We start from the raw sequence: 26,184 nt of genomic DNA, 5'->3' as shown, positions 1-26,184 counted from the left end.
AGACAGTTTGCTGAGATTTTGAAGAGTGAAAGTATCTTACATGAGAGGAACCTTAAAAAGATAGAATTTGCAATGACAGGAGAAAAACCTTGAGGAAAACCCCAACGTTTCAAGTAAGCCAATAACATAAATGTAATTTGTTTATTTTTTTTCCATTACTCGGTGGGGTTCGTTGCTGCTTTGATTGCTAAATTATTCATGTGTTCCTTGTATTCTTTCTGATAGTGCGGGGGTGCAGAGCAGGTTCAAAGAAATTTGTACTTACAGATTAAGATGACTTTTACTTCTTCTGTGCTTGGTTGTGAAACTGCCCACTGTAATACTTCAGATAATACTCAGATCATAATGAGGCTTTAGTGCCTCTTCTGTTAAGATCCTGCAAAACTCTTGTCACTGCCTTGATCCTTTGAAAGAAAAATATTCAGTGCTGGTGTCTTCAAATCAGTATGTAAAGTCCACAGTCTGTCCTGAAAGGGATATCAGGTTAGATTAAAAATAACAGCTACTTAGATGTGTAGTTGGAAAATTGGATAAAACTTCTCACAAAATGCTGGAAGTGCCCTTTTTCCAAGATCTGTGGGCAGATGGTCCTTAGAACTGTAGACTCTGGGTCTGAGAAGATGCTTTGCATAAATTCTGCTTGAAGAATGAAGTTCTGACCAGTGCAGTTGTTCTAGTGAGCAGATGACCAACCTGCCCTATGCATTTGCAGTGGACTTTTGCCTGTAACTGTAGGGAGGAACTCGTGATGGAAGCAAGGAAATCAACACAAATGATTACTGCCTCATGTAAAATGGTTAGTTAAGGAACAGCAAAAAAAAGTTGTAGTAATATTTTCTCCTATGCAGACTGTTGATAAAATAAGATTGAATATGTTAAGTACTTCCTATACCAGTTCTTAGTGGAGAAAAATGTGTTGCACATTCATAAATGCTGTCTTAAGAAATTCATTTGAAGTTGCAAAATGAAGCTATCTGTTACCTTTGCCAACGAGAAAGTAAATTCCCAATGAACTACTTAAGTGAGCACTCAAGCTCTTAACCTGAGGAGAAATACACACATATATATATATATATATATATATATATATATATATATGTAACAAAATAGAGTAACTACTTTGCAGTTGAGGGGGTTGGGGGTGGGGGAAGGCCTGTGTTGTTCTTTGTTCTTTGGGGTTTGTGTTTTTTTTTTATTATATATTTTTAAATCTATCAATATGAGCTTCCCTTTCCCTTCATGTGTATACATCAGGAGAGGGGGGAAGGAGTCCCATCCTCCTGGCCCCTCTGAATTTCTCTTACCTTTTGTTCCTTAGCTTACCAGCTAGGCACTTATCATTCAGGGCAGTACCAGGCTTATCATTAAAATCATATTATAAAATTATATCATGATCCCTAGCAGCGTTGAAGACCAGGCTGGATAGAGCGTTGGGCGACACGGTCTAGTATGAGGTGTCCCTGCCCATGGCAGGGGAGTTGGAACTGGATGATCTTAAGGTCCTTTCCAACCCAAACCATTCTATGATTGGGTCTTTTTCCTTGGATTCTGATTTCATACTTCTAGACCTGGTCTTTCCCAGCTTTGGTAGTCATTGCTTCCTCGCCTGCCTAAAAGCCTCTATCAAAGATATTCCTAAAAGTTGTCTTAACATCCTGTTATACAGAAGCTGCAGTTAAACTTCAGCCCTGTCAGCAAACCAGTGGTACCACTCAAATGCCCCACTTATTTGTCTGCCTGCTGCTCACAGCTGAAAACTGTGGTGTTGGGTACATCCTGTGCTGTACTTTGCTTTGCACGGGCCAAACGGTAAAATGCTGTTCCCGGACATGTGCTGTGGTAGGGCCCAGTCTGGGTGTGCTCACCAGAGCAGCTTGTCCTTTTCCACAGATCAAAACAACACGATGTCGTGCTGCATTCCCACAATACAGCTCCATCAGCTAAGGAATTACATATTGCTTTCTACAGCAGGTTTGCAAAGAAAGCAGCAATACAATAGGTCTGTGAAAAACAGTGATCTGCCTTGGCTGCTTTATTTCAAATACATATGTGAGTGGAAGAGGAGAGGAAAAATCTCATTGGCTGCCCCATTCATGGGGTGGGAAACATCTTTCATGTCTCTGCATGTTTTCCCTTTTATTCAGTTGTATCCTTAAAACACTGAATTGCTTTTCCATCACTATGCTGGAGATCAAATACACCGTTTAAAATGGTTGCTGTCCATTTACGCTCACCAGACCTCACCTTCTGGTTAGCTGCTTTACTCCAGCTAGATTACAGAATCATTTCACTGTAATTTGATCTTTGAAGCAGCAATACGGTGAGGTTGTTTTAGTTGGAAAAATCCCTAATGCTTGCTTTTATTCCTTTAGAAAGTGTTTGTCCTGGTGTTTGCAGAGGATGAGTGTTGTTTTGTACACCAGGGCTTGCAAGTGAAATTTTGGATGAAAGACCTCAGTGGACAGCCCAGCTGTTTTATGAAGTTAAGAAGGTTCATATCAAAAGACAGATATAAATTGATACTGGAAGGAACAAATGTGAGCTAGATGCTAATGAAAGACATATCAATGCTATTTCAAGTTTTGAAACTATTTTATTCTTCCAAAATCCTATACAAACAATAGCAGACACCAGTATTATTTACAATTATTTTTTTTCCTGCTGTTGTCTTAGCTCTCAGCATTGGAGAGGTAACAGGGAGACAGAAGCAGAATTGGAGTCCTAGTTTCTGCATGTAACTGCGCAATTACGACCCAAATCTACTGAAAATTCCTGGACAGTTGTGGTTTTAATCAGCCAGGCCTTGAGGCAGGAGAATCTTGCCCAGCTCTAACATTACAGTGGTGTTTGTGTTTGTGAGTGCTGAAGCCCTGAAGTGATTTTACGTTGTCTCAACTGAAGGCTCTAAGAGCAACCTCAGTTACCATATGTCTAGCTGTAAAACAAGAAAGGGAAGCCGTCAGTGTTCCATCAGACCTGTAGCAAGACTGGGAGTGAAACAGCACTGCGGTTGGGTTTGCTTTACTGTCTTTGAGCTCTACTTTCACAAATAAAGCAAAACAAATATGAATAGTTTCAGAGAGGAAAGACTTCCACTTAAAATTTCTAATACCAGAACCATTGAGAATAACAGCTATTTACATGGCTAGCTGGAAAATTTAGTACAACTTTTCATAAAGCACTGGAAGTGTATGTGAGTATGTGTGAGAGAGGAGGAGGAAGAAGCATGAGTTGAAAATGCTGTTTTAAAAGGGAAGGAATGCCAACAAAGGAGGATAGAGTCATGTTACTATTCTGGAGTTGCTATTTTGTATTCACTAATTGGGAGTTTTCTTTAATTCATAGAAATTCTCAGAGTGGCAGACTCTGCAACTATAGTAAATATCTAAGCATCTGTAGGAAAGAATAGTTTCCTTCAGTGAACGTATAAATGGGCATCAGCTCGTGCCCTTCATCCCCTCCCAAACAAAACCTCCACATGGCTTCCACATGGATAGCAGGTCTTTCTACATCCATACCTAATGCTTTGCACATCTGACCTTAATGCTGGTTCAGCTGTAAGACATGTCACGAGGGTCAAGGTGGGTGCAAGTGGGCCATATCTGGGCTCAAACTGGTCTTGCTGCTACATTCAGCTGGGAGATGTGTACTGCCCTTCTCTAGCTCTTATGGTGCTGAGGCAGTGGTGGAAGGATGGGGTAGCTGAGGCAGCCAACACCAGCTCAATCACCAGCCATCCTGCAGCAGATACATAGGCTCTGATGGCGACTTAGCAGCCTGTAGCTTGTGCTACCCTGCCAGGCTCAAGCTGGCTTTGCTTGTAACCCGCTGTGGTTCATCCAGCTTATCACCTGTGCAGATGTGACACCAGCCAGGCGAGAAGCTTTGAAGTTAATAAAGCATTGGGCCTGTGGAGTTTACAGGCCTTTATCTGTAGTAAGCAGCAGAGTAAGGCTTCCATGATTGAATTTATTTGTAAATGCATATATTTCTTACTAAGACCTGCTTCAAATGCCCTTGAGCTTTTCCTCTCCTCCCCTTTCCCTTCTTTTCCATGGTTTAACTTTCTAAGAACTCCCTTCCCTGGAGCCTGAGGTTTGAGCTTTTGGAGGGTAGTTCCAAGAGGGACTGCCCTTTGGTGTTATGGCTACGTTCATTATAGCACAATTACATGAGAAAAGAACAGTTGACTCTGGCACATGCTTCTGAATGCAGCACTCTTGAGTTGCTCATTTGGTTTGAGAGGGGTTTCGCTTTAAGTGGTGGTTGTAAGTTCAGGTTCCATAGGTGTGTAGTTCTACAGTAGCTTAAGGAGGAGCAAAAGGGGGTTCGTTAATTTTCCATGCTTCGGTGTTACTAGGTTTATAGAGGAGGAAGCTGGATAGAAACTCGGTGTTGAACCTCATTTATTAGTGGTTTTAGTAGCTTGTTGCACTGTAATTTGTGAATCATTCTGTCTAAAATCTATAGGGGTTGTAAGAAGCTGGCACCATCTTTTGGACGTTAATGGGGTTACTGCAGATGCAGTAACATTAGGGACGTGGCTGTTGTGACAAGCCTTTGGTATTTTAGCCATGGCCATTAATTCCGTAAGGAAAGGGCTCTGGTAAAATTAAACTAGCATTAAAATACAGGGCAAGGTGTTCAGGCATTTTCAATGAGTAGAACGAGATTATTTTTAGCTTAAATTATTCATTCTCATAACCAGGTTTTCCTCATGTTGGCACATTAACTTTTTAGTTTCATTTTCTGTCATCCCATTGATGCTAATAGTACTGCTAACTCACCCTTCCAGGCTTTAAACATGACATTTCACTGCTATTTGTTACTTTTCTGTTTTGTTTTACATGAACTATTTGTCAAGTTGACTGATGTTGTTTCACTGTATTCTCATTTCTTGGGTAGCTACCTGTTCTCTCTTGGTTTGTACTTAGTATAGGGCTGGCATTCATCTTTTTCTTCTGTATAACTCTATATGGGCAGAATGTGAGCCCCATGTGGATTCATACTGGCTAGAAGAGTTCAGATAATGAATGTCTTATTGCAGTTTGACAGCTTTTTCCTATTAGTATTAGGAATCAAACAGTGTGACCTATCAGACCTAGCAAATTGGTTGTAATACCAGAGTATTACTTACATGTAAGTATATTATTTATGACATAATGAAGTGTGATTATTGTCTAAACACTTTCCTGTATTGAATACTAATCTGCAGAGAATGAGTGGCAGCCAGGAAAAGCAATGCTGGTGGGAAAAGGCGCTCTATTCTCCCCTTTTTCCTGCATCGCAGTGTGAAGGTAAGCACCTGTGCCTCTTTGAACTGACATTGCACTTGCGTTAGAATGAAATGCTCTTTGTTATGGGTTGGGATTGCTGCAGGCGAATGGGAACTACTACTGGTATTTAAAAAAAACCAAACACTTCACAGTAAATTCTCTTACCTGGGAGAGAACTGGGATGCTTCAGCTACATTTGTAACCGATAGCTAGGGTGCTTCTGAATAGTTTTTAAATGAAAGTGCTTTTAAAATAGTCTTAACATTTATGAAAATGTATTTCATTCCAGAGCCTGGAATTAAGTAAATAGAATATTAATCTCTGACTCTGAAAATACTTTATTACATTTCTGAATAGGTTTCAGCCCAAATAATACTTATTAGGTAGCTAAGGTTGTAGGAATGTGAAAACACCTTTTATGGGTTTGCATAAATAACATGCCAGTTATTCAGGGAACGTATGGAATTCCTCCTGAGCTCTGAAGGAGAGGGATTTGCCCCTTGGCCACTCCTGTCCCAGTGACAGTCTGGGCATTCTTCTGTCCCACACAGTGAGCAAGCCCAGCCTGGGTAGGCGGTTGCGAGCGAGTGGAAGCAGGGGTGCTTCCAGCACTCCCTGTGGCCTCCCAACAAACAATTCCTGGCATCTGACAGCTGCCCTGGGCCCAGGTTTGCAGGGGACAGGCAGAATCCAGGCAGCCCTTATTTTTTGCCTGCATACCAATTTACCTTTTGTGGGGAGAAGGCAAGAAGCTAAACAAGAACAGTTACACAGTTGGTGTTCAGGCTGTCTGATGCTTTCTCTCGTGGTGGCTCACTGCAAGAAACTTTTGATCAGAGACCTGGTTCCTTAATAATCTGGAAGTAGATTAGCCAGTAGTTATTACTGAACTATTTTTGGAGTGTACCTTGAAGTGCTACCAACTAAACTATGTTCTCAGTGCCTGAATGCCCTTACATTGGTGTTTAGGACAGTTTGGGTTACTTTCAAAAACATCTTACCTGACTTCATTCCCAACTACAGAAACGTACTTGCACAGTGAAAGAGCAGAGGTTGCTGCCGACAGGACTTTGACTGGTTACAGAACCTCCTGTATTAGAAAAAGCTCAGTCTTTACAAAATGAAGATATTTAGTGTCCTTTTGTCAAGTGTTTTTTGTTTTTTTTTTTTTCACGGTGACAATTGCAGAGACATTCTTGGTCTAATAGTAAGTGCAGTGACTCGCACTCTTGAGTACGTATTTCACAGTCAGTTATCCTGTGAGTGAATTGTGGCATCTTTTTGCTGACATCTACTGGTGAACCAGCGTACCCTGCCAGTGCTCCATCACCTCACCTCCTCAGAGGAGCACAGAATAGGCAGTACAAAATACTGTCAAGTCCAGAACCTGCCTCATACGGTGGCAGGATTTCTGTGAAGGATTTCCTCTTTTAGACTTAAGTTTAGCAAAACCAGAGCTTTAGTCTTAGAACTGATGTTATTCTTTCACAGATCTTTAGCTGTATCCAGTTTTCTGTATGGGTATTTTTTATATATGGATATTGATGCATGCGATCCATATACATCTATATAATACATGTTGATACTATATATGGAATTTTACTCTGGTAGAAACCACAGCTGTTCACATTGACTTTTTTTTGAGCTTCAGTCAGGATCAGGCTGCTGTTGCAGTATATTTGGGATGGGAATAGAAACAGGCATGGTCTGGGATGCTGTGCAGTGTAAAAATGTACTGAAGTATTTGTAATAAAAAAGTAATTCTTGCTCTTTGTAACTTTACTATTTTAGATCTCATTAACTAAATAGGTTTTTAGTTATTTGGTTCACCAGGTAAGATTTGATGCAGCTTCCCTGAGGTATTATGCTTATCTCCTTAAGGATATCAGGGTATAAAATCCTCCCCCAAGCAGAGGTTACGTGATCTGTAGTGTGAATGACAAAAATACTTCTCAAGATGCTTTCATTTTGCCTAACTGTAAATAACAGTGTTCCTCAATTCTGTTTTTTCTCCCTTTTTTCCTCTGAAACACCCCCACAAACACAATGTAAGCGTGTTACACAAATGCCAAGGGAGAGAATGGTGTAGGAGAATTTGCAGATGTAAAGGAAACATCCAATGATGATGAACATCTTTTAGATTTTAATATGGTAAGTTTGGCATTGGTTTGGGGGAGGAGGTTTTTTGCTTATTTCATAAGGGTGTGCTACTACATCTTTCCTTCCATCACACTTTTCAGTCTGGCCTCAAATGAAGTTCCTACAAAAACCTTCCAAAGCTTTTCTTTCTTTACTTTGCTTTTTTAATCTCCTCTGCATCTTGAGCATCCTTCTGAAAATCCTGTGAAGTGGTGTGCTTTGGGGAGTACAGCCCTTTGTACACACAGTTGTACTTCTAGTAGTTAAGCAGACTCGGTTTCCTTTGGGAACACTTGGCTTTTGCTTGTGTGTGTTAAGCACAAGTCTTCTTTTCCTCAGCTTCTAATTTCAGTAAGCTGGAGCGGGTTGATGGGGCCCGTAACTAAAGGCATAACTAATGCATGCTGAACTCTGTCCTGCTCATGAGCAGAACACCCCTGGGTTTTCTGTAGGGAAAACATTTCATATGCACTTACTGATACACTTTTAAACTTCATAGTGATGCTAGTGCTTAAATTTACACCAGGACATGCTTGCTATCGCTTTACTCATGCAGCTGAAAATACATCGGGTTTGCTTGCAGTTCAGTGAGATCTGCACTGGGTTTTCTTGGTACTTAATACTTACTACCAAATGTTCTAGATGAGTTTTACAGTGACTTTCTAACATGACTTGTGCTAATGATGCATTCCGAGTTCACTTTTGATTCTCTTGCTGTTATACGCAGATCCTGAAATTAAGGAATAGGAAAAAAATGCCCTCTTTTTCCTCCGGCTGTTCTGCAGTCCTTTCAATGTAGCAGACTAAGTCAGGAAAGAGAATGACTTGCCCTGTAGCTGCGACATCTCTCTTGAACAGCTGCAGAACTGTATCACCTCCCAGCCCAGAAAGAAGCAAGTGTGTTCTGTATTGTTCCCCATCAACACTGTCAGTTTAAATCCTTAGGTGTCTTCTGTTTATGAAGCAAGATGTGCCGATGATATAAATGCTGAGGCAAAACCAAATGGCTTCAGGAAGAAGATCTACTCCAGTGATAGCTCCAGCTCTGCAGACACAGCTTCAGAAGGTGGAAGTGAATGGGCTGATCCGTGTGAGGAGGAGCTTTTTTCCCGAACTCAACTATAAAAACTGCAGAGTAGAACAGATGGTTTAAAAGTAACGTGAGATGGAAAACTATTCTTCTTGAGGGTCTGTAGCTCTAAAACAACTTGAGTTTCCTCTTCAGTTAATGGATTCAGATGTGTATTTATCTTTCTCTTCTTGCTTATTTTATAGATGAGGACACAGTTGTCCTCTTGAAGATTTTATTTCTTCCCCCCCCCCCCCCTCCCGCCCGAGTCCCCCTGTTAAATTCTTGGCTATTTGAACTAGACTAGATTGTGCTGTCAAATCAAGAATGGATGTGCATGTGCTTGTCTTAGTAGTACCACTGCTTTTTTGCATCTTAATTGCAGTTATTTTCATTTGTAACTGTAGCCCTACACTATCTTCCTAGCATCGCAGTGTCTACAGCTACTTCTGCTGTTCAGAGACTTCCGCTTTCTGCACATTAGGCTTTGTTCTTTAAGAACCGGGAGATAAATACTTAACACTGTAATCTATCAGTGCCTTTCTGAATGCAGGAGAAAAGCATGAATGACTTGTCCAGTCTTCATTCAGTAAATCTCATAACTTTGAAGTAGGAACAACAGGGTTGTGCTTTAGAGACTTACAGAAACTGTGTTTTCTATCCTCTGATCCCCCCCTCCCACAAACCAACACTGAGGACACCATGGTTTGTGTTTTTGCTAACTGGAGAAGCCAAGGATTTTTTTGTAGGTATGGAGGCAATGTGGGGCTTTTTATCTTCCCCCCCCCTTTTTTTTTTTTTTTGTCCTTTTTAGCAACTTTCCAACGTAGGGCAGAAGTTGAACAAGTAACACCAAAAAAATCATAAACCACTGGAGTAATGTGTGGATTGTTGTGGGTCTTGTAACGAGTACTGAGAATGTTGTCTTGTTGCAGATGATGGCACTCATGTAACCTGCAAAAGCATCCTGCTCTGCACTCGAGCCCAAATGGCTGAAATGATCTAAAATGCTCAGAGTGTTCAATGTTTTAAGTAACACGGAGGGTCGGTGCTTCACTTGAAAGAAATCCTGTGGCTGCTGCAGTTAGCTGCTGTCGTGGCTGTGATTTAGTAGATCTTGTAGTTCATTTTGTGTTTCTGAGAGGATGTGTGGGGCAAGTTGTGTGTGTGGTGGGGGGGGCAGGGGCCGCGGTGACTTGCGCATACGTGTGTGACTGCAGTAGTGATTGTTGCTTTATGTGACTTGCTTTTCAATTTTCTTTTGTTAAGTTAGAAAGTTGATATGTTGTTGAGTTGCATCTGTACAAGACTTACTGACTCCTTGTGCTTTTAACACATTATGCAAAATGGATAAGCCAGGAGGAGCAATATTTGCAAAACTAAACATTCTAAGTTTTTACCAACTCATAGTTTAAAACCCAACACCAACTAACTTGTCTACACAACAGCAGCATGTCTGTACCATCAGGAAGAGCTGACTTGACCATTAATTCTGCCAGGCAATAAACCTCATGAGAACTACAGCTGTTTGAAACGTGAGCTGAACTGCCTTTGAAATATGTTCCGTGCTGGAAAGGTTTTCTCAGTAACTGGGTTTTGTTGCCTTTATTCAGTTGATAATGTAAGAATTCAAAGACATGGTTGGAAATCCTTGGTGCTGTCTGCACAGCGCTGCTGGTGAGATCCTTACTTAAAATTGGCTTGGTTTATCCTTACCCCGGGGACTTTCGGTCCTCCTCTTAGAAGATGTTTTAGGGTTTGCATTCATACGAATCTTTTGACACTTTACAGTTTCTTTTCTTAATTTATTTGCAGACTTGGGATAGATTTTTACATATTTTGCTTTCTTCTGGAGCTTCCTTGAGAGGTTGTTTAGCACCTGCACTGAGAGCTAGTTAACTGTAACTTGGAAATAAAAGAGAACTTTACACATACATTCTTCACATCACTACAGTGAAGAATGGAATAGAACTTAATACGAGAACAAGGTATGACCAAATGGACATATTTCAAACACAAACTTCAGCTCAGTTAATTTTGGCTAGAGCTGCTTCTTTGGTAAGAAAGGGCTCAAAGCAACAAAGGTGCTGCTTATTGTTGTTACACAGTGGCGTGGAACAACACCAGCACCTTTGGGGAGAAGAAAATCATGTACTGAGCTTGGGCAATAACAAATTGTCTTTACTTGTTTTCATAGTTTAATGGCTGAAGCTCTAAAGCTTTCGGTAAGAGTTGAAGTGTGGTTTTTAGTTTTTCTGTATGGATAGAAACAAACACAACAACAACAACAGCAGCATTAAAGGTTGGCATACGCTGAACCGCACTGTGGTATGAAGCGCATTGCATATCCATAGCACTGAAGTATCAGTTTTCCATTCCTGGGCTGAAATTTGTTTCTACTTTTTGCTTCAAGTGGTTGTATTGTTCTGATTTCACGTACACCAGAGTAACTGATTTTGTTTTCTTGTGGAGTTACTTAACACCAAATAAAAATATAAAAGGACAATGGGATGGTGTGTGCGCATTCATTTTCTTTGGCTGACATAGATAGGTAACTTAAATACAACATGGAATCGCAGAATGCCAGGCTGGAAGGGGCCTCAAGGATTACCTGGTCCAACCTTTCTTGGCAAAACATGACCTAGATTAGATGTCCCAGCACACTGTCCAGCTGAATCTTGAAAGGTCCAGGACTGGGGAATCCACCACTTTCCTGAGGAGGTTATTCCAATAGATTTCCACTTGTGCCAACCAGAATCTCCCCAGGACTAACTTGAGCCGATCACCCTCATCTTTTGCATGTAACTCCCTGCAAAAAGCAAGCCTCCATCGTCTCTGCAGCTCCCATGGCAGTTAAGCATTCAACACTCTGGAGAGGTGGCAGGAGGCAGCTAATTTGGGAATCCTTCTCTTCACATCATTTTTTTTTATTCTTGTTTGTTCATATTTTTTCAGTACAAGGCAGGAAAATTAAATACATTGCATATGTTCTTAACAAAAAAGACAAGCACACAAATAAGCTTAGTTCGCACTTCATAATCTCATTCCAAAAATTCACTTGTAACGATAGCTTCATGTTTAGAGAAAACGAGACCTCTTTCAAAATAAGAAAGAAAATTAAATGCAAACCTGAGCAAACCCAGCCCCTGTCATACATACCAGTTAAAGAACTTTTATGCAGTAAGGGATCTAAAGTAGCAGACTTCTGTTTGTTTTCAGCTTGTGTTCACCTTCAAATGGGCAGTATCTTACTTCTATTTTTTGACAAACTGCATCTGTGACAATGCATAATCCTAACGCCATGGCCAGGTCTCTCTTTATAGAAAGGCAAAAAAGAGCCAGTTTTAAAGTAGCTCACATCCAGTGTGGTGGAGATGCATGCAATGTGTTGCTGTAAGTTTACAGCCATAGCCAGATGGGGTTCCCTGCGGAATGATTCCAACTCTCCTGAATTAGAAGTGTGATGAAAACAACACATGAATACACACTTGGGAAATAATGGAAAATAGCTCTCTGTAAGGCCCTTGGGTGAATACTTTTGTTCGTCAGTGCCTAGAATCACAGAATGGTTTGGCTTGGGAGGGATCTTAACACTCACCTGGTTCTAACCCCCTTGCCCTTCGCAGGGACACCTTCCACTAGACCAGGTTGCTCCAAGCCCCATCTAACCTGGCCTTGGACACTGCTAGGGATGGGGCAGCCACAGCTTCTCTGGGCAACTTGTGTCAGTGTCTTGCCACCCTCACAGGGAAGAGTTTATTCTCCCCTTTTTCAGTTTAAAGCCATTCCCCCTTGTCCTGTCCCTACATGCCCTTCCCTCTCCAGATTTCCTGTAGGACCCCTTTAGGCACAGGAAGCTGCTCTGAGGTCTCCCCAGAACCTTCATTCTCCAGCCTGAACAAGCCCAACTCTCAGCTTGTCCTCATAGGAGAGGTGTTGCAGCCCTTGCAGCATCTTTGTAGCCTCCTCTGGATTTGCTCTAACAGGTCCGCATCCTTCTAGCATGTTTTAAACCTGGTAGTCCAAACTTTCAAGGCATAAATTATTTTTAATTATTTCTTAAATATGACAGAAGTATATTTTCATTGTATTTATACAAGATGTTTGATAAAGGAATTACATTTAATCAGTCAGGCCTTTCAATTTCTTGTTCCTAATACCCTTCCAGTAGGATTTTTCCTTTTTTCTCTTACAACTTCTCACTTTTGTATGGATGCTTGGTTTTTGTCTTCACTTTGCAGTGGGGTTCTACCCCATAATTTTGACTCTGGAACCCTTATCTATTTGACAGTAATTCCTCAAGAAGTCTCAACTATCATTTGTGCTTTTTAAATGCTTTTTCTCCATTTTCCTACAATTTTATTCAATACACTGCAGATCCATAGAGACATAATAACTGGATCTGTTATCTGCCCAAACTGAATGTTAACTTGGATTTCATTCATCATTACTGGCTCTAGACCACAACTAATTTTTAGATCAGTACTTTGTTCCCTGGCAAGTTCCAGGAGAACATTACCACACATTGGGTCCGATGTCTTTTGTGCTACAAAATTAATCTATTTGCTTTTGGAAATGTAACTTAAATTGTGCTAGTTTAAGAGACTAACTCTGCTATAGCATCTCAACTTTGCATTATGCAGCACCGCGTAACAAAAACCTCATTTCCTTATCTGGTGTGATTTTACGGTAAGTAAAGATCCACAACACGAGTTCCATGGAGGATTGTTGGCAGTTACTTATGGGCACTTCAGCTTCTGCAATTCTGAGATACTAATGCAAGCAGCGATATTTTTAGTTTGTATAGTCCTACTCCTTCACACCTTATTAGTCATTTTGTCTGTCTTAAACAGCTTGTAGACAGCGATAGGAAGAGTCCAGCCACATGCATCATGCTGCAGTAATACCAATTCCATCATGCTGGGAAGTCTCACACTGCCTTCCCCTACCTTTCCTGCTCTTCATTTTCTTGCTGTCTCTTGGAGGGGACTTTTAAACCATGTAAGTCTATTAGAACCCAGTGGTAACAGAAGGGTTAACAGTAATGGTAGGTAGAGATCTGCCTTCATGTTCCTCATCCTTTATCAAGTTTAAGTTCCCGCAGGAGGAGGCAGCCTTTGGGGTAACTGCACATTCTCCAGCTGTCCCTGATTCATCCAACACCTCTTAAAATGGTTTGGATGTTCCACTGCTAGTAGGAGTGCCTGTGCAGATGGTGGCTGCCCTGGAGATGGGCTGCTGTCAAACACAGACACGCAAAAGACAAATCCTTGTTTAGTGTGGACAAAATTAATGTGAAGAATTTGAAGAGTATAGTATTCTCCATTTGTTAAAATTACCATTTGCTTCTCAGATACTGGTATTTTTGATCAAATCATAATCCTTCTCATTACTACAAGTCAGTAGGAACCTGAATTTATTTATTGTTCCCTTTTTCTGTGCTATAAAGCATGCATTACTTACTTTACTATACAAGTAATTCTGTAAAGCAAAGAGGGAAAAGGTTAATGTCTCACTTCTGTTCTAGCACTTACCTTCAAGAGAGAACTCTTCTGTCTCTTAGTCTGACAGATGGGAACAGAGGTTATCCATCACTTGCTATACTTGCTCTCTTGTTTGTGTGAACTAAAACTGCAGTAAACAACAGTGATGCGAAATGGAGGCAGGAGCTGTTGATCAGCTAGTATTCAATAATGTGCAACTGCTCAACCTTCACAATATGCAAATCTTTGGTTAACTAGAGAAAAAAAAATTATACTCAAATGTCTTCTAGTTTATGACAGGGAATTCCTGACCTCAGGATGGGCAGGGAGCTGCACAGCCAATTCAAGTGAAGCTCAGTCTGGCTGTCTCTGAAAGCTGCTTGCATCATACTTGGCTCCCAATGAATGAAAATTCAATCTACACGTTCCCATGTAGTTCTTAAAAAAAAAATATGTAAGTTGTATCCACTGCAAAACTGCTGCAGCTCCAAAACAGAACTGAAAGCCTAAAAGATGATTTCCCACATCTACAGGCCTGAGAAGCAAGAGGGAAGCTTGTGTTTCTGTTCTGTGACTCCACAGGAATGAAGGAAGGACTATTAACTCTGCATGTTTTCACATGGAGTATATCTCTGAAAAATCAGACAGAGCAGAAACTCTTCATGCTTTCTTGCAGAGTAACCATAGCACTGGCATGAACATGAGTTTGTGTGACAGAGGTTTTGAATTGAACGTTTTCACAAAACTAAATGCGCTAGCACTGATCCATTATTAGACCACACTGATGTCTTTTGCCCACTAGGTGAACATCAGTTGCCAGTCAAAGGCTGCTTATATAGTGCTTCATTTCTACACAACAGCCATAGGCAAGACACTCTGAACAGAACATCAGGATTTTATTCCAAGAATTTTTACAACATTAGTATTTTACAGGTTTATCCAACTGAACTAATGGCAGAGGACTGATAATAACCATGCTCAGTAAGAACCACAACTGACTTCTTAGAATCCTAGAATCAACCTGGTTGGAAAAGACCTTTAAGATCATCAAGTCCAACCATTACCCCAGGACTACCAAGACCACCACTAAAACATGTCTCTGAGGGTCTCATCTACACGGTTTTTGAACACGTCCAGTGATAGTGATTCCACCACTTCCTTGGGAAGCCTGTTTTTACCATGCTTTTCAGGATTTACTTACATCCCATCTGATAAAACAGTAAGACTTGATTTCTAAGTGTGCTCTTATGGATGAACTTGAAATTCTGCACAGTTGAAAACCAAAGGCACTAAAGATCCCCTCTGCAATTAAGTTATTCATTTATACTTCCTGTAAGTAGTAGTTCCTGTTCAGCTTCCTTTTAATAATTAGGCCATGCAACACTTCCATGAGCTGATGGTGCAACGCTATTTAGTCACATAATGTCAGCCTTCAGCTTCTACCATTACAAAGAAATAGTAATACACAACACTTGCAGACAGAAACCAAGTTGTCTCATATGGAGATGGCTTTAATAGAACTGATGCTAACTACTAATGCAACAAGTCAGCTTTTGCTAACAGCTCAGAACAACCAGAAATGCTATTTACCCCTTTTTTCCATGAGTTATATAGTCATTCACATGCAATAAAAAGTATTTTTTTATACTTACTAGGCTGTTATTTTCTGTAAGCATTCTGAGGCTGACCTTGGTATTTTTATGCTGCCTAGCACATTGGTACCCTGGTGCTTTCATGTTTCCATAGTGGAAAGAATAGTAACAATTCTGTTACAAGTACCAAAAATCCTACCAGCTTAATAGGAAGAGACATCTGTGGGTTGGAAATGGAAAATATCCACTAAAATAGATCACTTAGAATCTCAAAGGTATTATGATTGCTAGGCAAAGCTGTATCCTTAAGTAAGTGCTGGCGCAAGTGTTGAGTGCCTAACTCCCTGCGTGAAACTTTTCAGCTGTACCCTGTGCTCTGTGGAGGATTTCCTCCAGCAGACTTCTCTAATAGTTTCTTCAGCCTAAACAGCATTATGAAAGTGGGAGTATCATTATTTCCTATGGAGACACTCTGCAGACTTACAGAATTCATTACTATTTCCATTCTGTTATTTACCTTAATTTACCCCTAATAACTTTGACAACACCATGATAATGCACTCTTCTGGTTGCTCCAGCAGAAGAATTGATGCCTGCTCTCACAACTAGAAGGAAAATGTTAATACAGAAAATGGAATTAGTAAGAGCAGACACTCCAAAATAGTATGTCTCCTGCATATGAACAAGTTAATAGTGCTTCAAAGCTCGTTTGCTTTTATTTACCTTTTAATAATAATATGCGAGCTGTCTTGCAGAGGTAGCAGTGATTTTCAAGGAAAGATACAGAGAAATTAGCCTATCTTAACTGTTTATATTGATACCCATCTCAGAAATCCAGCAGAGTAAGCTCTGATATTTATCAGTCTCTGACCCAATCACATACATTATCTGCAGATGTAAAACTGTTAGTTGATAGTAGGTTCTCAGCACACACTTATCTTGATAATAACAGAATTCTCATCTTGATAGCATGGAACTGCTGTCAATGAGGTCACAGTGGCAAGTATTTCGATGCAAATTTACCTCAGCCTCTAGCAGTTTATTCAGGTGTAACTTGCCCATATCAAAGCTTGAATAATCGTGGCTTTGCTCTTCTTGATACTGAAGTAACTACACTAACACAAGTTTAGATATTCCTGCGTTTACTGCATTCACACATCCAGCTTCAGGGTAGACATAAAAGGCACGAAGTGATGGTATTTACACCCTCAGTTAAAACTTTATTCTAGAGACATGATCGCTTAGTCTAGGTGCAAGAAAAAAGCAATAACGAGTTTCAAAGATGGTAAGGGAACAGGAAAGCTCTGCCTCTGTAAGGCCCTGACTCCTGGCAATTCCTTTTGATTCCAGTGTGGGGATAGGGTGTGCACGGCAAGTTCACTACGCAAACACCAAAAGGGAACAGGTTAAAATGGAAGGTAAAGGTAAGAGAAAGGGAAGACAAACATACTGGAAGAGCAATTACGAGCACAGAGTCTCCACTTTATGCGTTACAGTTCACTTCCGCAGAGCTAAGGATACACCTTCACTTGATTCGCCACACCTTCCACAGTCCAAACTTGCACAGCACACCGAATTTTGCTTTCCTCTTAAACGCAGCCGAGAGCAGAAGTGCAGCCCCTCCACAGACGCGCTCCCTTTGCCTGGCCCGCCAGCGCTGCCACCGGCAGTAGCACAGGACGGGCTGCAGTCACCTGGAAGGAGCAGAGCCGCTCCCCTCCAGCACGAAACTCTTCTAAACGAGCGCCACGGGTTAAAGCTCACCGTCCTCCGACCGGCTCCCGGGGCCACCCCACTGACCTCTGCCATAACGGAGACAGGCGCGATCACCTCACACCAGCCACTACTAGCAACCCGTTCACTCTGAGGTGATTCAAAATGGCGGCCGCCACCCCGCGTGCTCCCACCCCCCGCCGCGCAGGCGTTCCCCGCCCCGGCGGGCGGTGCTTCCCTTGGCCGCGCTGAGGAGGGGGAGCGGCAGCGGGGCGGTGCGAGGCCGAGCTGCGGGGATCGGAGTGTTCCGGGAGGAGCCCGGCACCTGTCCCGTCGGTGGAGTCTGTTGCTGTGCTCGCCGCCAGGTGTGCGCTGAACCGCACATCGCCGTGCCCTGCCTGCTGCCGGGGTGGGCGCCATGGGAGGCCCCGCGCCGTGCGGGGAGGGTGCTCGGCGGGTGGTGGCAGCCCCATTTCACCTCCGTTGAACCCGCCGCTCCTCCGCTGGGACCGGAGAGCGACATGGACTGCCCGCCGCAGCTGCCAGCCGCCTCCTAGTCCCGCAGCGGCAGCTGTGGGGCGGGTTGGGCATGGCCCAGCATGAAGAGAGCGACGGAGGGCAGCACTACCCCGGTGAGGTGTCAGAGCTTCTGCGTGGCTCTTCCTGCTCGGGTGGTGGCCGGCCCGGCCGTGCTGCCGGGGCTCGGACTGCGCTTGCGGCCGGGGGGTGTTGTGTGGTACCTGTTGAGGTGAGGGGCAGAGCACGGCGCGGGTGGGCTGTGGGGAGCGGCTCCCGGGTCTGGGCTGCATCTGAGGGTCGGTGGCTGCCTGGAGAAGTTGGAGCAGTGGCTCGGGGCCGACGGAGTCTGGGTTGAGCAGCGCGGAGGAGGTGAGCGGTGCTTCCCGAGGCGCTGGGGGACGGCTCTGGTTGTGGGTTTTCGTTTCGTTCCGTTTTTAACGAAGGCCACCGGGTCGGAAGCCTTCTCAGTGTCGGCTCAGCCTCAAAGCCCGTGTAGAGGAAACAACTTTCATCTCTGGCTGCCTCTCCTTCTAGTTGAAGTCTTCTAGGCAATCCCCAGAGACCAGGCAAAACTGCAGCTAACGTGAAGTTCTCATGGCGCTGCTGCTAATGTAATGTGGCCTCGGATTTTTCAGTCGTATCGGTGTGGGGAGGAAAAAAGCTTTTCTAACAGGGGCTTTAGAGGAACACTGTGACTCATATTGCCTGCCTGACATAGCAGGAAAGTGGAAAAGCAGTGAATGGTTTACTTACGATCGCTCTCCAAGCACTCTGCTCAGAGCCGGGTTTGTAAAGCTCAGGCTTCGTGCAGGGTGCCTGCTGAGAGTTAGATAAAAGACTTTTTAATTAAAATAAAAAGAAAATCCCAACTTGTTTTTTTTTTTTTTTTCTGCCATTCAAGCTTTGGCAGTGCTTATGTGTGTAGCCATAATCGCTGTATCTCACGCTTTGCTGAAAGCTAGGCTTGCAGCCTCAGGAATTCTTCTCTGTTGGCAGTGCTGTGGCTGTTAAAGCATCAACATAAACAGTCTGAACTGAGAAATGTTTAATAAACAAAACTGGATTTGATGCCCTTGTGCACCGAGGTCACCTGCAGTCGCAGTTGATAGCAGTGTGTTTCTTGGTATGTGCAACAAAAATGTTGCCAAATAGAGTATAAACCTTTATTTTTTTTTCCTTTAAGAAGAGAAAGCCCAGCACTTGCCGCAGTTTAATGAAGGAAATTCACTGCTTTTAAAAACTTAAAAAAAAAAAAAATTGTTGGCAGAGATGTGTTGAAGAGACACAAACTGTGTGTGATGAAAACTGAGATGTTAACTGTTTGAGAACTGAACAGTAGATGTAAACACTCCTCTTATTATTCCTGAGAGGCAGGAAGATGCAAAGCCTGTTTAGGTGATAGCTGTTTCACCTTTCCTTCTAAACAAGTTTGTTGCCTAAACTGCATTGCAAGACACAGGGAACTTGTGCTGTGGAAGTAAGCGGCACAAGTGATCTTGTGTTACTCTAATGGCTCGGCATTTCTGGTAACTTTCTTTAAATTTTACATTACAATTGGTTAAAAAGCTAATTTATTCTAGATCTTACAAATTCAAATCAAACACGATGTGTTCTCTCTGTGTGGTTGAGCAATAGGCAAAGTCACAACTTTTTAAAACTGCTGGTTATTGTCAGGACATGCTGTGATCAGAATCCAGGGAATGTGAGGCCGTACAGACTGCCATAGTGGAACAGAGCAACTCCATCTGTCAGACGGAAGAATTTACCTGGGAGAGGGCCTAAAAGCAAGATGAATGTGTACTGATATTTCCATGGAGTTCTGGCACTTACAGTCCAGGGACTTACTGAGTTTCTTTTTGTTTAGGAGTCCTGAGTGATTTTTTTTCTTCCCTGAGCTTACATGTAAGTTTCTGGCATCTGCAGTGTACTGTGGCGAGGAGTTACGCAGTTCAGCTACCCTTAGCCTGAATAGCTATATCCTGATGTTAATTTGGAGCCTGGCGACAAAGCTGTCTCTATTTGTTGTCCCTTAGCGCTTATGTTGGAAGAGTTAACGAGTAAATAACACCTGCCTACACTGTCATTGCCACGTGTGACCTCTGCTATGTTTTCCCATGTCCTTTTCCCGTGTTCTCTCTCTTCTATGGTATTAGCAGGAGATCGCGGTTCCTATAAGGTACAGAATGTTAGGACTTTACAGATATAAATTTTTAGATGATAAATAGATTTAGGTAAACCACGGGGATTATGAATGTTGTGCAGACACAATTGCTTACTCTTTCTCAATAGTTTATAATACTACTAATATGTCAAGATCTTATTAAGATGATAATGTTAAAAAAGATATGTTAGTAAATGATTTATGGAAAGAAGTTAGTGTTGGAACACACGACACCTGGAATGTTTAACATTGTCAGATTTGCACTCAACAGTGAGGCAGGTAAAATAAGGAATATAAATATCACTTTACTAGATCCTTAAAAAACAGTCTTACAACCACATAATGCAAAATGAACCAAGGAATTCTCATGTATGTTTTTGACAGCTGATTACATCTCAAGTTGTCATTTAAAGCCCTTGATGGGTCTACTTCAAAGCTTCCTACAGTTTTGCTGAACTGTGTAAAACCTTTGTAGGCTGTTATTGCATAATTTGCTTCAACAAGCTGTAGCTGTTGGATACTTCTGCATTTGCTGGTTGCCTGTTTAAAGGATGCCTTCTTGTTAAATTTCTTTAAAAAAAAAAAGCCAAGCCAAGTTAAAATAGCTCCAGTACCCCACATGGAAATTCAGTTTCACTTCTCTTTGAACTCTCTGGTTTACAGAATTGTTTGGCCTTTTTAGCTGCTGTATTTACTGGCTCTTCCAAGGCCACTGGAATGTTTACCATTTGTAGGCTTAGTAATTAAACCAAGGACTGGCTACTGCTTGGGAAAATCATGGTGTAGGAGTGAGGGCAGTCACTGGAGGAATTCATAATGGGAACAAGCTTGTGCTGTTTATCCAAACACCATCCAAGTTGTTCCTGGCTCATTACATTTCTGTACTTTGTTTGGGCTGTGTTTTCTAGATGCATTCAGAAGCATGAGCTGTGATAAAGCAAACACCTGCACCCTTGTTTAGGCCCATCGGGGGTGTGTGTCTATGCTTTAAAGTAACATTGGTGCTGGGTGGGCTGTTGATTTTAAGAGCAATATAACGTGTATGAAGGCATGGGTGAGCATAGGGAAGACAAAACAGTCAGACTTATGTTAGAAAAATAAGTGAATCCAATCAAGAAGCTCAAGAGAGCCCAAGATCCAAGTATATGCTACAGTAATTGCATCTAATGTTCCACGTCATGTCATACTTGTACACTTTGACTATCACAGTTGACTTTACTAGGTAGAACAGCTTGTTGCCTGTACTCAAGGGTTGTTGTTCATGTTTGGGGGGATTTTTTGCTGGCCTTTGCAATTTTAATTTAGTGAACTGAGGTTGGTTTGTAATATATACAGTTTGGTATGCTAGTTGTCTTGAGACAACATGTCTTTAAATTGCAGGGGATGTAAACTTTTCAAACCATGGTAATGTGAAAAAAGAAAAGTTGCTATAGCAACTCTGAGAAAAGTGTTCATCTTCACAAGCTTTTTAGTCAAAACAATACATCTGAAACCTTGTTTATCCAAAGTATTAGGCAATTGATGCATTGATTGATTTGGATGGGTAGTATATAGTTAGCTGTTAGAAAGTTATGAAAAGGTTTGAAAGATGCAGTATCCAGGGTTGTTTCTACTTGACTTTTCGTCATACTTGGGAGTGGATTGAGCTGGGGTGTCAGATCAGCCAGTTGAATAGCAATTGTGTAGTAAGCGAAACAGTTGGTACAGCATATGTAGTATGTTTGGATTCATGAACTTTTCATATGACTGAAAGCTTGTGGAAGAAATTGTTATGGTTTGGACCACTGGAATGTGTTTGAAATGTGTTTTCTGACACTTGCCTGTCAGTATCACAGTGTCAAAGTGTATTGATGGGCTCAGATCTAAGAACAGACAGCATGTTGATCTCTGGTGTCTGGCAGGACTTAGGTGCCATTACCCAGTGGTTTGGAACTACTGAGGGGAACCAGTTTTCCAAAATGAGATGTTTGGAGTTTGCTTTGTTTTGTGGGAGTGGTGTGTGTTGGTTGTTTCTTAAAGGTAGAGTGTGGGGAGGACCTCCTAGAGGAGGACTCGCACCTTCAATTACGTGTTAACACTTGAGAGAGGATAGGGACCAGAAGCAGGACACGAGGCTTCAGGAAGTGGAGAAGGTTCTATCTAGAAAGCAAACTGTTTGCAAGATGGAAAGAGAGTTCTTCACTCCTTCACACTTAGCCCAGCGTGTTTCAGAGTGAAGGAACTAAGCAATATGTGCATATTTCTTCTGCCAACTGCTGCAGAGTAATTACATTGCAGACTTCAGCTGTGCATAATTTAACTTCATTTGGAAAAAGGAGGTGTATGTATTGTCACAGTAATAAGCATGTAGGGTTTTAAAGGGTCAGTAGCAGTTCTGAGAGCTATGGTAGCAGTCCTGATGGTGTTCCAGGTTTATGGAGGGCTGCAGTTGCCCATGGGAACAATTGCCCAGTGCATCCAACCTGCAGCTCATACTTGACTGCCCTCTCTTTGAGGGTCACTCAAATTTAGACTGGAAGTGGGGCACAGGCTGGATTAAGTAACCTGCTGGCAAAGTAACCATCAGGTTAAGTAACCCTGGGGAGATTATCCTTCATTGCAGATATGAAGGATAGTGATCCCTGAGTGCAGCAAATGCAATATATTGGCAAATGTCAGTTTTACTATACCCACACATGAGGTACATCCTGTGTATTGTCAAAGCATTGACCGAGTGGATAGCTTTATAGCTATTCAGATTATGCATCTCTTGCTTAATGCAAAACTCATATATTATGCATTCATTTTCAGTGATAAATTTATTATCAGTTTTATGGTTTCCAGAAGACTGCAAAAAAAATCTGCTTAAATGAATACTTCAGAGTTTTGGTCTAAGTGTATGGAAGGAAGTTTTGTAGCCCTTCCTCCCCCCTCCCAACATTGCTAAATATGCATTTAGGACTCTATAAAAATATGTATGTGTAAAAATAACTTTAAAATACTTGTCTTAATATTGCCATGGAACCTGAAAGTACTGCAGCTTCTATATGTGGTTTCAGTCTGAGGAGATGTGAACACAAAGTGAACACTGGTATGCAGACTGCTTATGAAAAGCTCTTCATGCTTTGCATTTTCTAGAAGCCTGATTTAAGTTGCCATTTTCTTGCTTGTTCAAGCAGGGGAAAGGGATAGTGATCATGTGCAAGAGAATATGAGTAACTTCTAATTTAAAACCTAAATGATGACATGACTGAGTGTATTTAAAAAAAAACAACAGCACAAACAAAATATATCCCACTTACAGCCAAGAAAAGACCACAACCTTCCCGCAAACTCATCATCTTGTCTTTTCTTTCTTTCTAACCAGTTACCAGTTGGGCCAAGACAACTGATGTAAATTTATCCAACTCTTTAAACGGTTTGAGCTTCATGGGAATTCTGGACACAAGAGTGAGCAGTGGCATCCAAGGCCTTCACAACTTGAACTCTGGGACCCCAAGATCTCTCTCATTGCCTGAGTATGGGCCTGGTCAGCTGTCCAGTGCTTTAGAAGACTATCATAGCCTTAAATCAGTGGATTCTGGGATTCCAACTCTAGAAATAGGAAATCCAGAGCCTGTTCACTGCAGTGTGTTAAATGTGAAGAGAAAGCAGTCGGAACCTGAAATTGTGCCTGACAGGGGTTTTCAGAGCGCATGCACACTGCCATCCTATGTGCCTCCACATTCGCTGACTGCTGAACATGACCATGCTGTGCGAAAATCCTCTACTTTCCCCAGAACTGGGTATGACACCGTCAAACTTTACAGTCCAACTTCGAAAACTCTGAATCGCAGTGATGATATCTCTGTCTGTAGTGTTTCTAGTCTTAGCACAGAACTGTCAGCAACTTTATCAGTTAGCAACGAAGACATTTTGGACTTTATGGTCACCAGCAGTTCAAGTGCAATTGTGAATCTTGAGACTGATGAGGCGCACTTCTCAGATGTTACCCTGAATTCCAGTAAAGAGACCAGTGATCAGAGCCAGCAGGAGTTCTGTCATGAGACGGATGTGGATAGTAAACGAAAAATACTGGGACCTTTTACAAACTTCTTTGCCAGGTAATGTTTCCATAAAATATGTTTATATTTTAACACTGAGATTAAGATCATAGGAGAGAGGTCTTCTGTGATATTTTACTTTGAAAGAATTAACAGCTTGCTATTTTAATCTAAATAGGTATTAACAACATATTTTGTTCTGAATAAGTAGGCAAATATTGCTAGGGACTAAGGCTCTGAATCCTACTCTCTATTATCTGCATGATATATAGAAACATCTTAAATCTTCTTAAAAGATTCCTTTTACATTACAGGAAAATTACTTCTAAGCAAAATTTTTATCCCCTCTGAACCAGGGTTTTCTTCCTGGCTTCTCCAGTGATGCCGTTTGTGACTTTGGCCAAGATCCTTAGTCACATGTCATATAAATAAGTAAATATAAGTAGGATCCATACCTTTATTGAAGAGCTTTAACATATAAGGATTCATAAGTAGTCTAGCAGTGATGGAGTAGTTTATTGATCATTTTAAGCATGTGAAGCTTAAAATACAAATGTTTGCTAAAAACTCTTGTGACTACTGTTATTCTTCTAGTAACAGCTGACATTTTTGTCACTTGGTTGTTGGAGTGAAGGCATTGGCCACTCAAAGAAAGCAGTTACATGACCTTCTAAACATGATGTTCCAAATGCAGATACCCAGTGAAAGTGGTGAATGACTAAAAGGCGTAGTCTATTTTTGGGGGTTTGTATTTATTTAAGGCCTTCATAACATCTATTTTTTAGGATGTAATATCTGAAGTATGATAGATGTTAAAGAAACAGTTCTGGAAATAAACTTTAGACATCAAGCAGAGCTGGCTGTATCTAACCTTTTCTAAATGTGTGATTGCTTCAGCTAATCTCTGTTTCTTCATGTAAAATTGTTTTTGCATGAGATTAATAGGCTGATAAAGAATTGGCAGACATCATCCTTCGAAAGGCTGCCTTATTTGCAAAGCTTGAGAAAAACAGTTTCTTTAGCTATACTAAACTGGCTGAAGCCTTCATTGATTTTTATTCTTAGGTTAAAGTACTGTGTAGTAGAACTCTAGTCATCAGTCATGTTTGAGGTGCTGAAGCTTTTGTGGACCTCTCTGTTGCCATGGAACCAGACTTAATTCTGAAGCAGGAGGCTTCTCAGCACTTCAAAGCGTGAGCTTTTGTTTCCCATCCTGGTAGCACAACTGCCAATTCAAACAAATGCTGTCCTTCAGCCTGGAGGGAGCACAGCCGAACAGGCACATTGAGACTCTGCTTAAAGTAGGATGTTTAACCACTTCTCATCTTTACCCATCCAACAAAATAAAGCAATCTGTCCAAATTCTGTTCTGCCGTGGTCTCTAGTGGTTTTGCCAGTGTTAAACAAGCTGTGGTACTCGCTAGACTGAGCTTTTTAACCTGAATCTTTTCAGGTACATTGAATTCCAGAGAACAAAGGCTGTCCTTGCTACCTTTTAAATGGAGAACAGGTAATCTTGATTACCATATGATGTCATCGCATGAATATGAGGATTAAGTGCAAACCAGGTGCTCTGTCTGTATTCTGGCCTTTAATATCTTTCCTTTTAACATCCACTTTCTGCTCTGTTTTGAGAACAAGAGTTTATCACTTGTTATCTGTACTTGCACATCCTCCCCATGTTTTATGCATCCACTCTCATATACTGTGCAACCTGGTCCTGAGTTTCACAGGTATCGAACAAGCAGGGAGCTGCTGAGGGTCCTTCTGGGCCATGCTATCTGTATTTATGCTGTCAACACTGTTAAGGATCAAAACATGCTGTTGCTATTTTTTGTTGATATTTGCAATCTGCTGCCCATGGGGTTGTAGCTGCTTCCTCTAATGATCCCATACAGTCCCTGTTCACGGGAATTTCTATGGGCTTCTTGGATTCATTCCCAGGGCTTAAATGAGTACTTCAGTAAATGACCTTGGGCCCTTCAGTGTTTTGTTTGAAGGCTTCTAGGGTCCTTCCTACGTAGCTGAGCCTGTGCTGTGTGCCAGGGTTTGTGTACAGTGTTAGAGGAGGAGGAGGCATTTGGAATAGTATCTTTGAAGACCAGCTCGCTAAGGAGGTAGCTTCTGAAAGTAGTTTATAAACAAGTGGTGCAGTGGTAGGTAGAAACGAAGTCCCAGAGAGGAGCATTTTCTTAGCGCTTCACACTGTC

At 41.7% G+C, this 26,184-nt stretch overlaps 2 protein-coding genes across 9 annotated transcripts in view; both read left to right on the top strand.

Moving 5' to 3' along the window:
* Window positions 1–10,990, top strand: part of KIAA0232 (KIAA0232 ortholog) — a 49,889-nt gene extending 38,899 nt beyond the window's left edge. For all 6 annotated transcript variants that reach the window (XM_062638810.1, XM_062638809.1, XM_062638812.1 and 3 more), the window contains 3 exons: window positions 5,216–5,297; window positions 7,330–7,427; window positions 8,361–10,990. In XM_062638810.1, coding sequence (XP_062494794.1) covers window positions 5,216–5,297; window positions 7,330–7,427; window positions 8,361–8,540 — 360 coding nt within the window. In that variant the 3' untranslated portion in view covers window positions 8,541–10,990. The remainder of the gene's footprint in view (window positions 1–5,215; window positions 5,298–7,329; window positions 7,428–8,360) is intronic.
* A 6,518-nt stretch (window positions 10,991–17,508) lies between these two features.
* Window positions 17,509–26,184, top strand: part of TBC1D14 (TBC1 domain family member 14) — a 74,292-nt gene continuing 65,616 nt past the window's right edge. Inside the window, exons 1-2 of one of the 3 annotated variants that reach the window (XM_062638805.1) lie at window positions 17,509–17,904; window positions 23,299–24,034. In XM_062638805.1, coding sequence (XP_062494789.1) covers window positions 17,862–17,904; window positions 23,299–24,034 — 779 coding nt within the window. In that variant the 5' untranslated portion in view covers window positions 17,509–17,861. Of the gene's footprint in view, window positions 17,905–18,028; window positions 18,161–23,298; window positions 24,035–26,184 lie in introns of those variants that run through there. The other 2 variants (XM_062638807.1, XM_062638806.1) reach the window with 2 other exon arrangements.

Source organism: Pezoporus occidentalis, unplaced genomic scaffold, assembly GCF_034315485.1.
Source record: "Pezoporus occidentalis ecotype Australia unplaced genomic scaffold, CSIRO_AGI_Poc_V1 ctg58, whole genome shotgun sequence".
Classification (NCBI taxonomy): Eukaryota; Metazoa; Chordata; class Aves; order Psittaciformes; family Psittacidae; genus Pezoporus; species Pezoporus occidentalis.
Note: the sequence above shows the minus strand (reverse complement) of the source record. Positions and strands in the feature narration are given on the sequence as shown.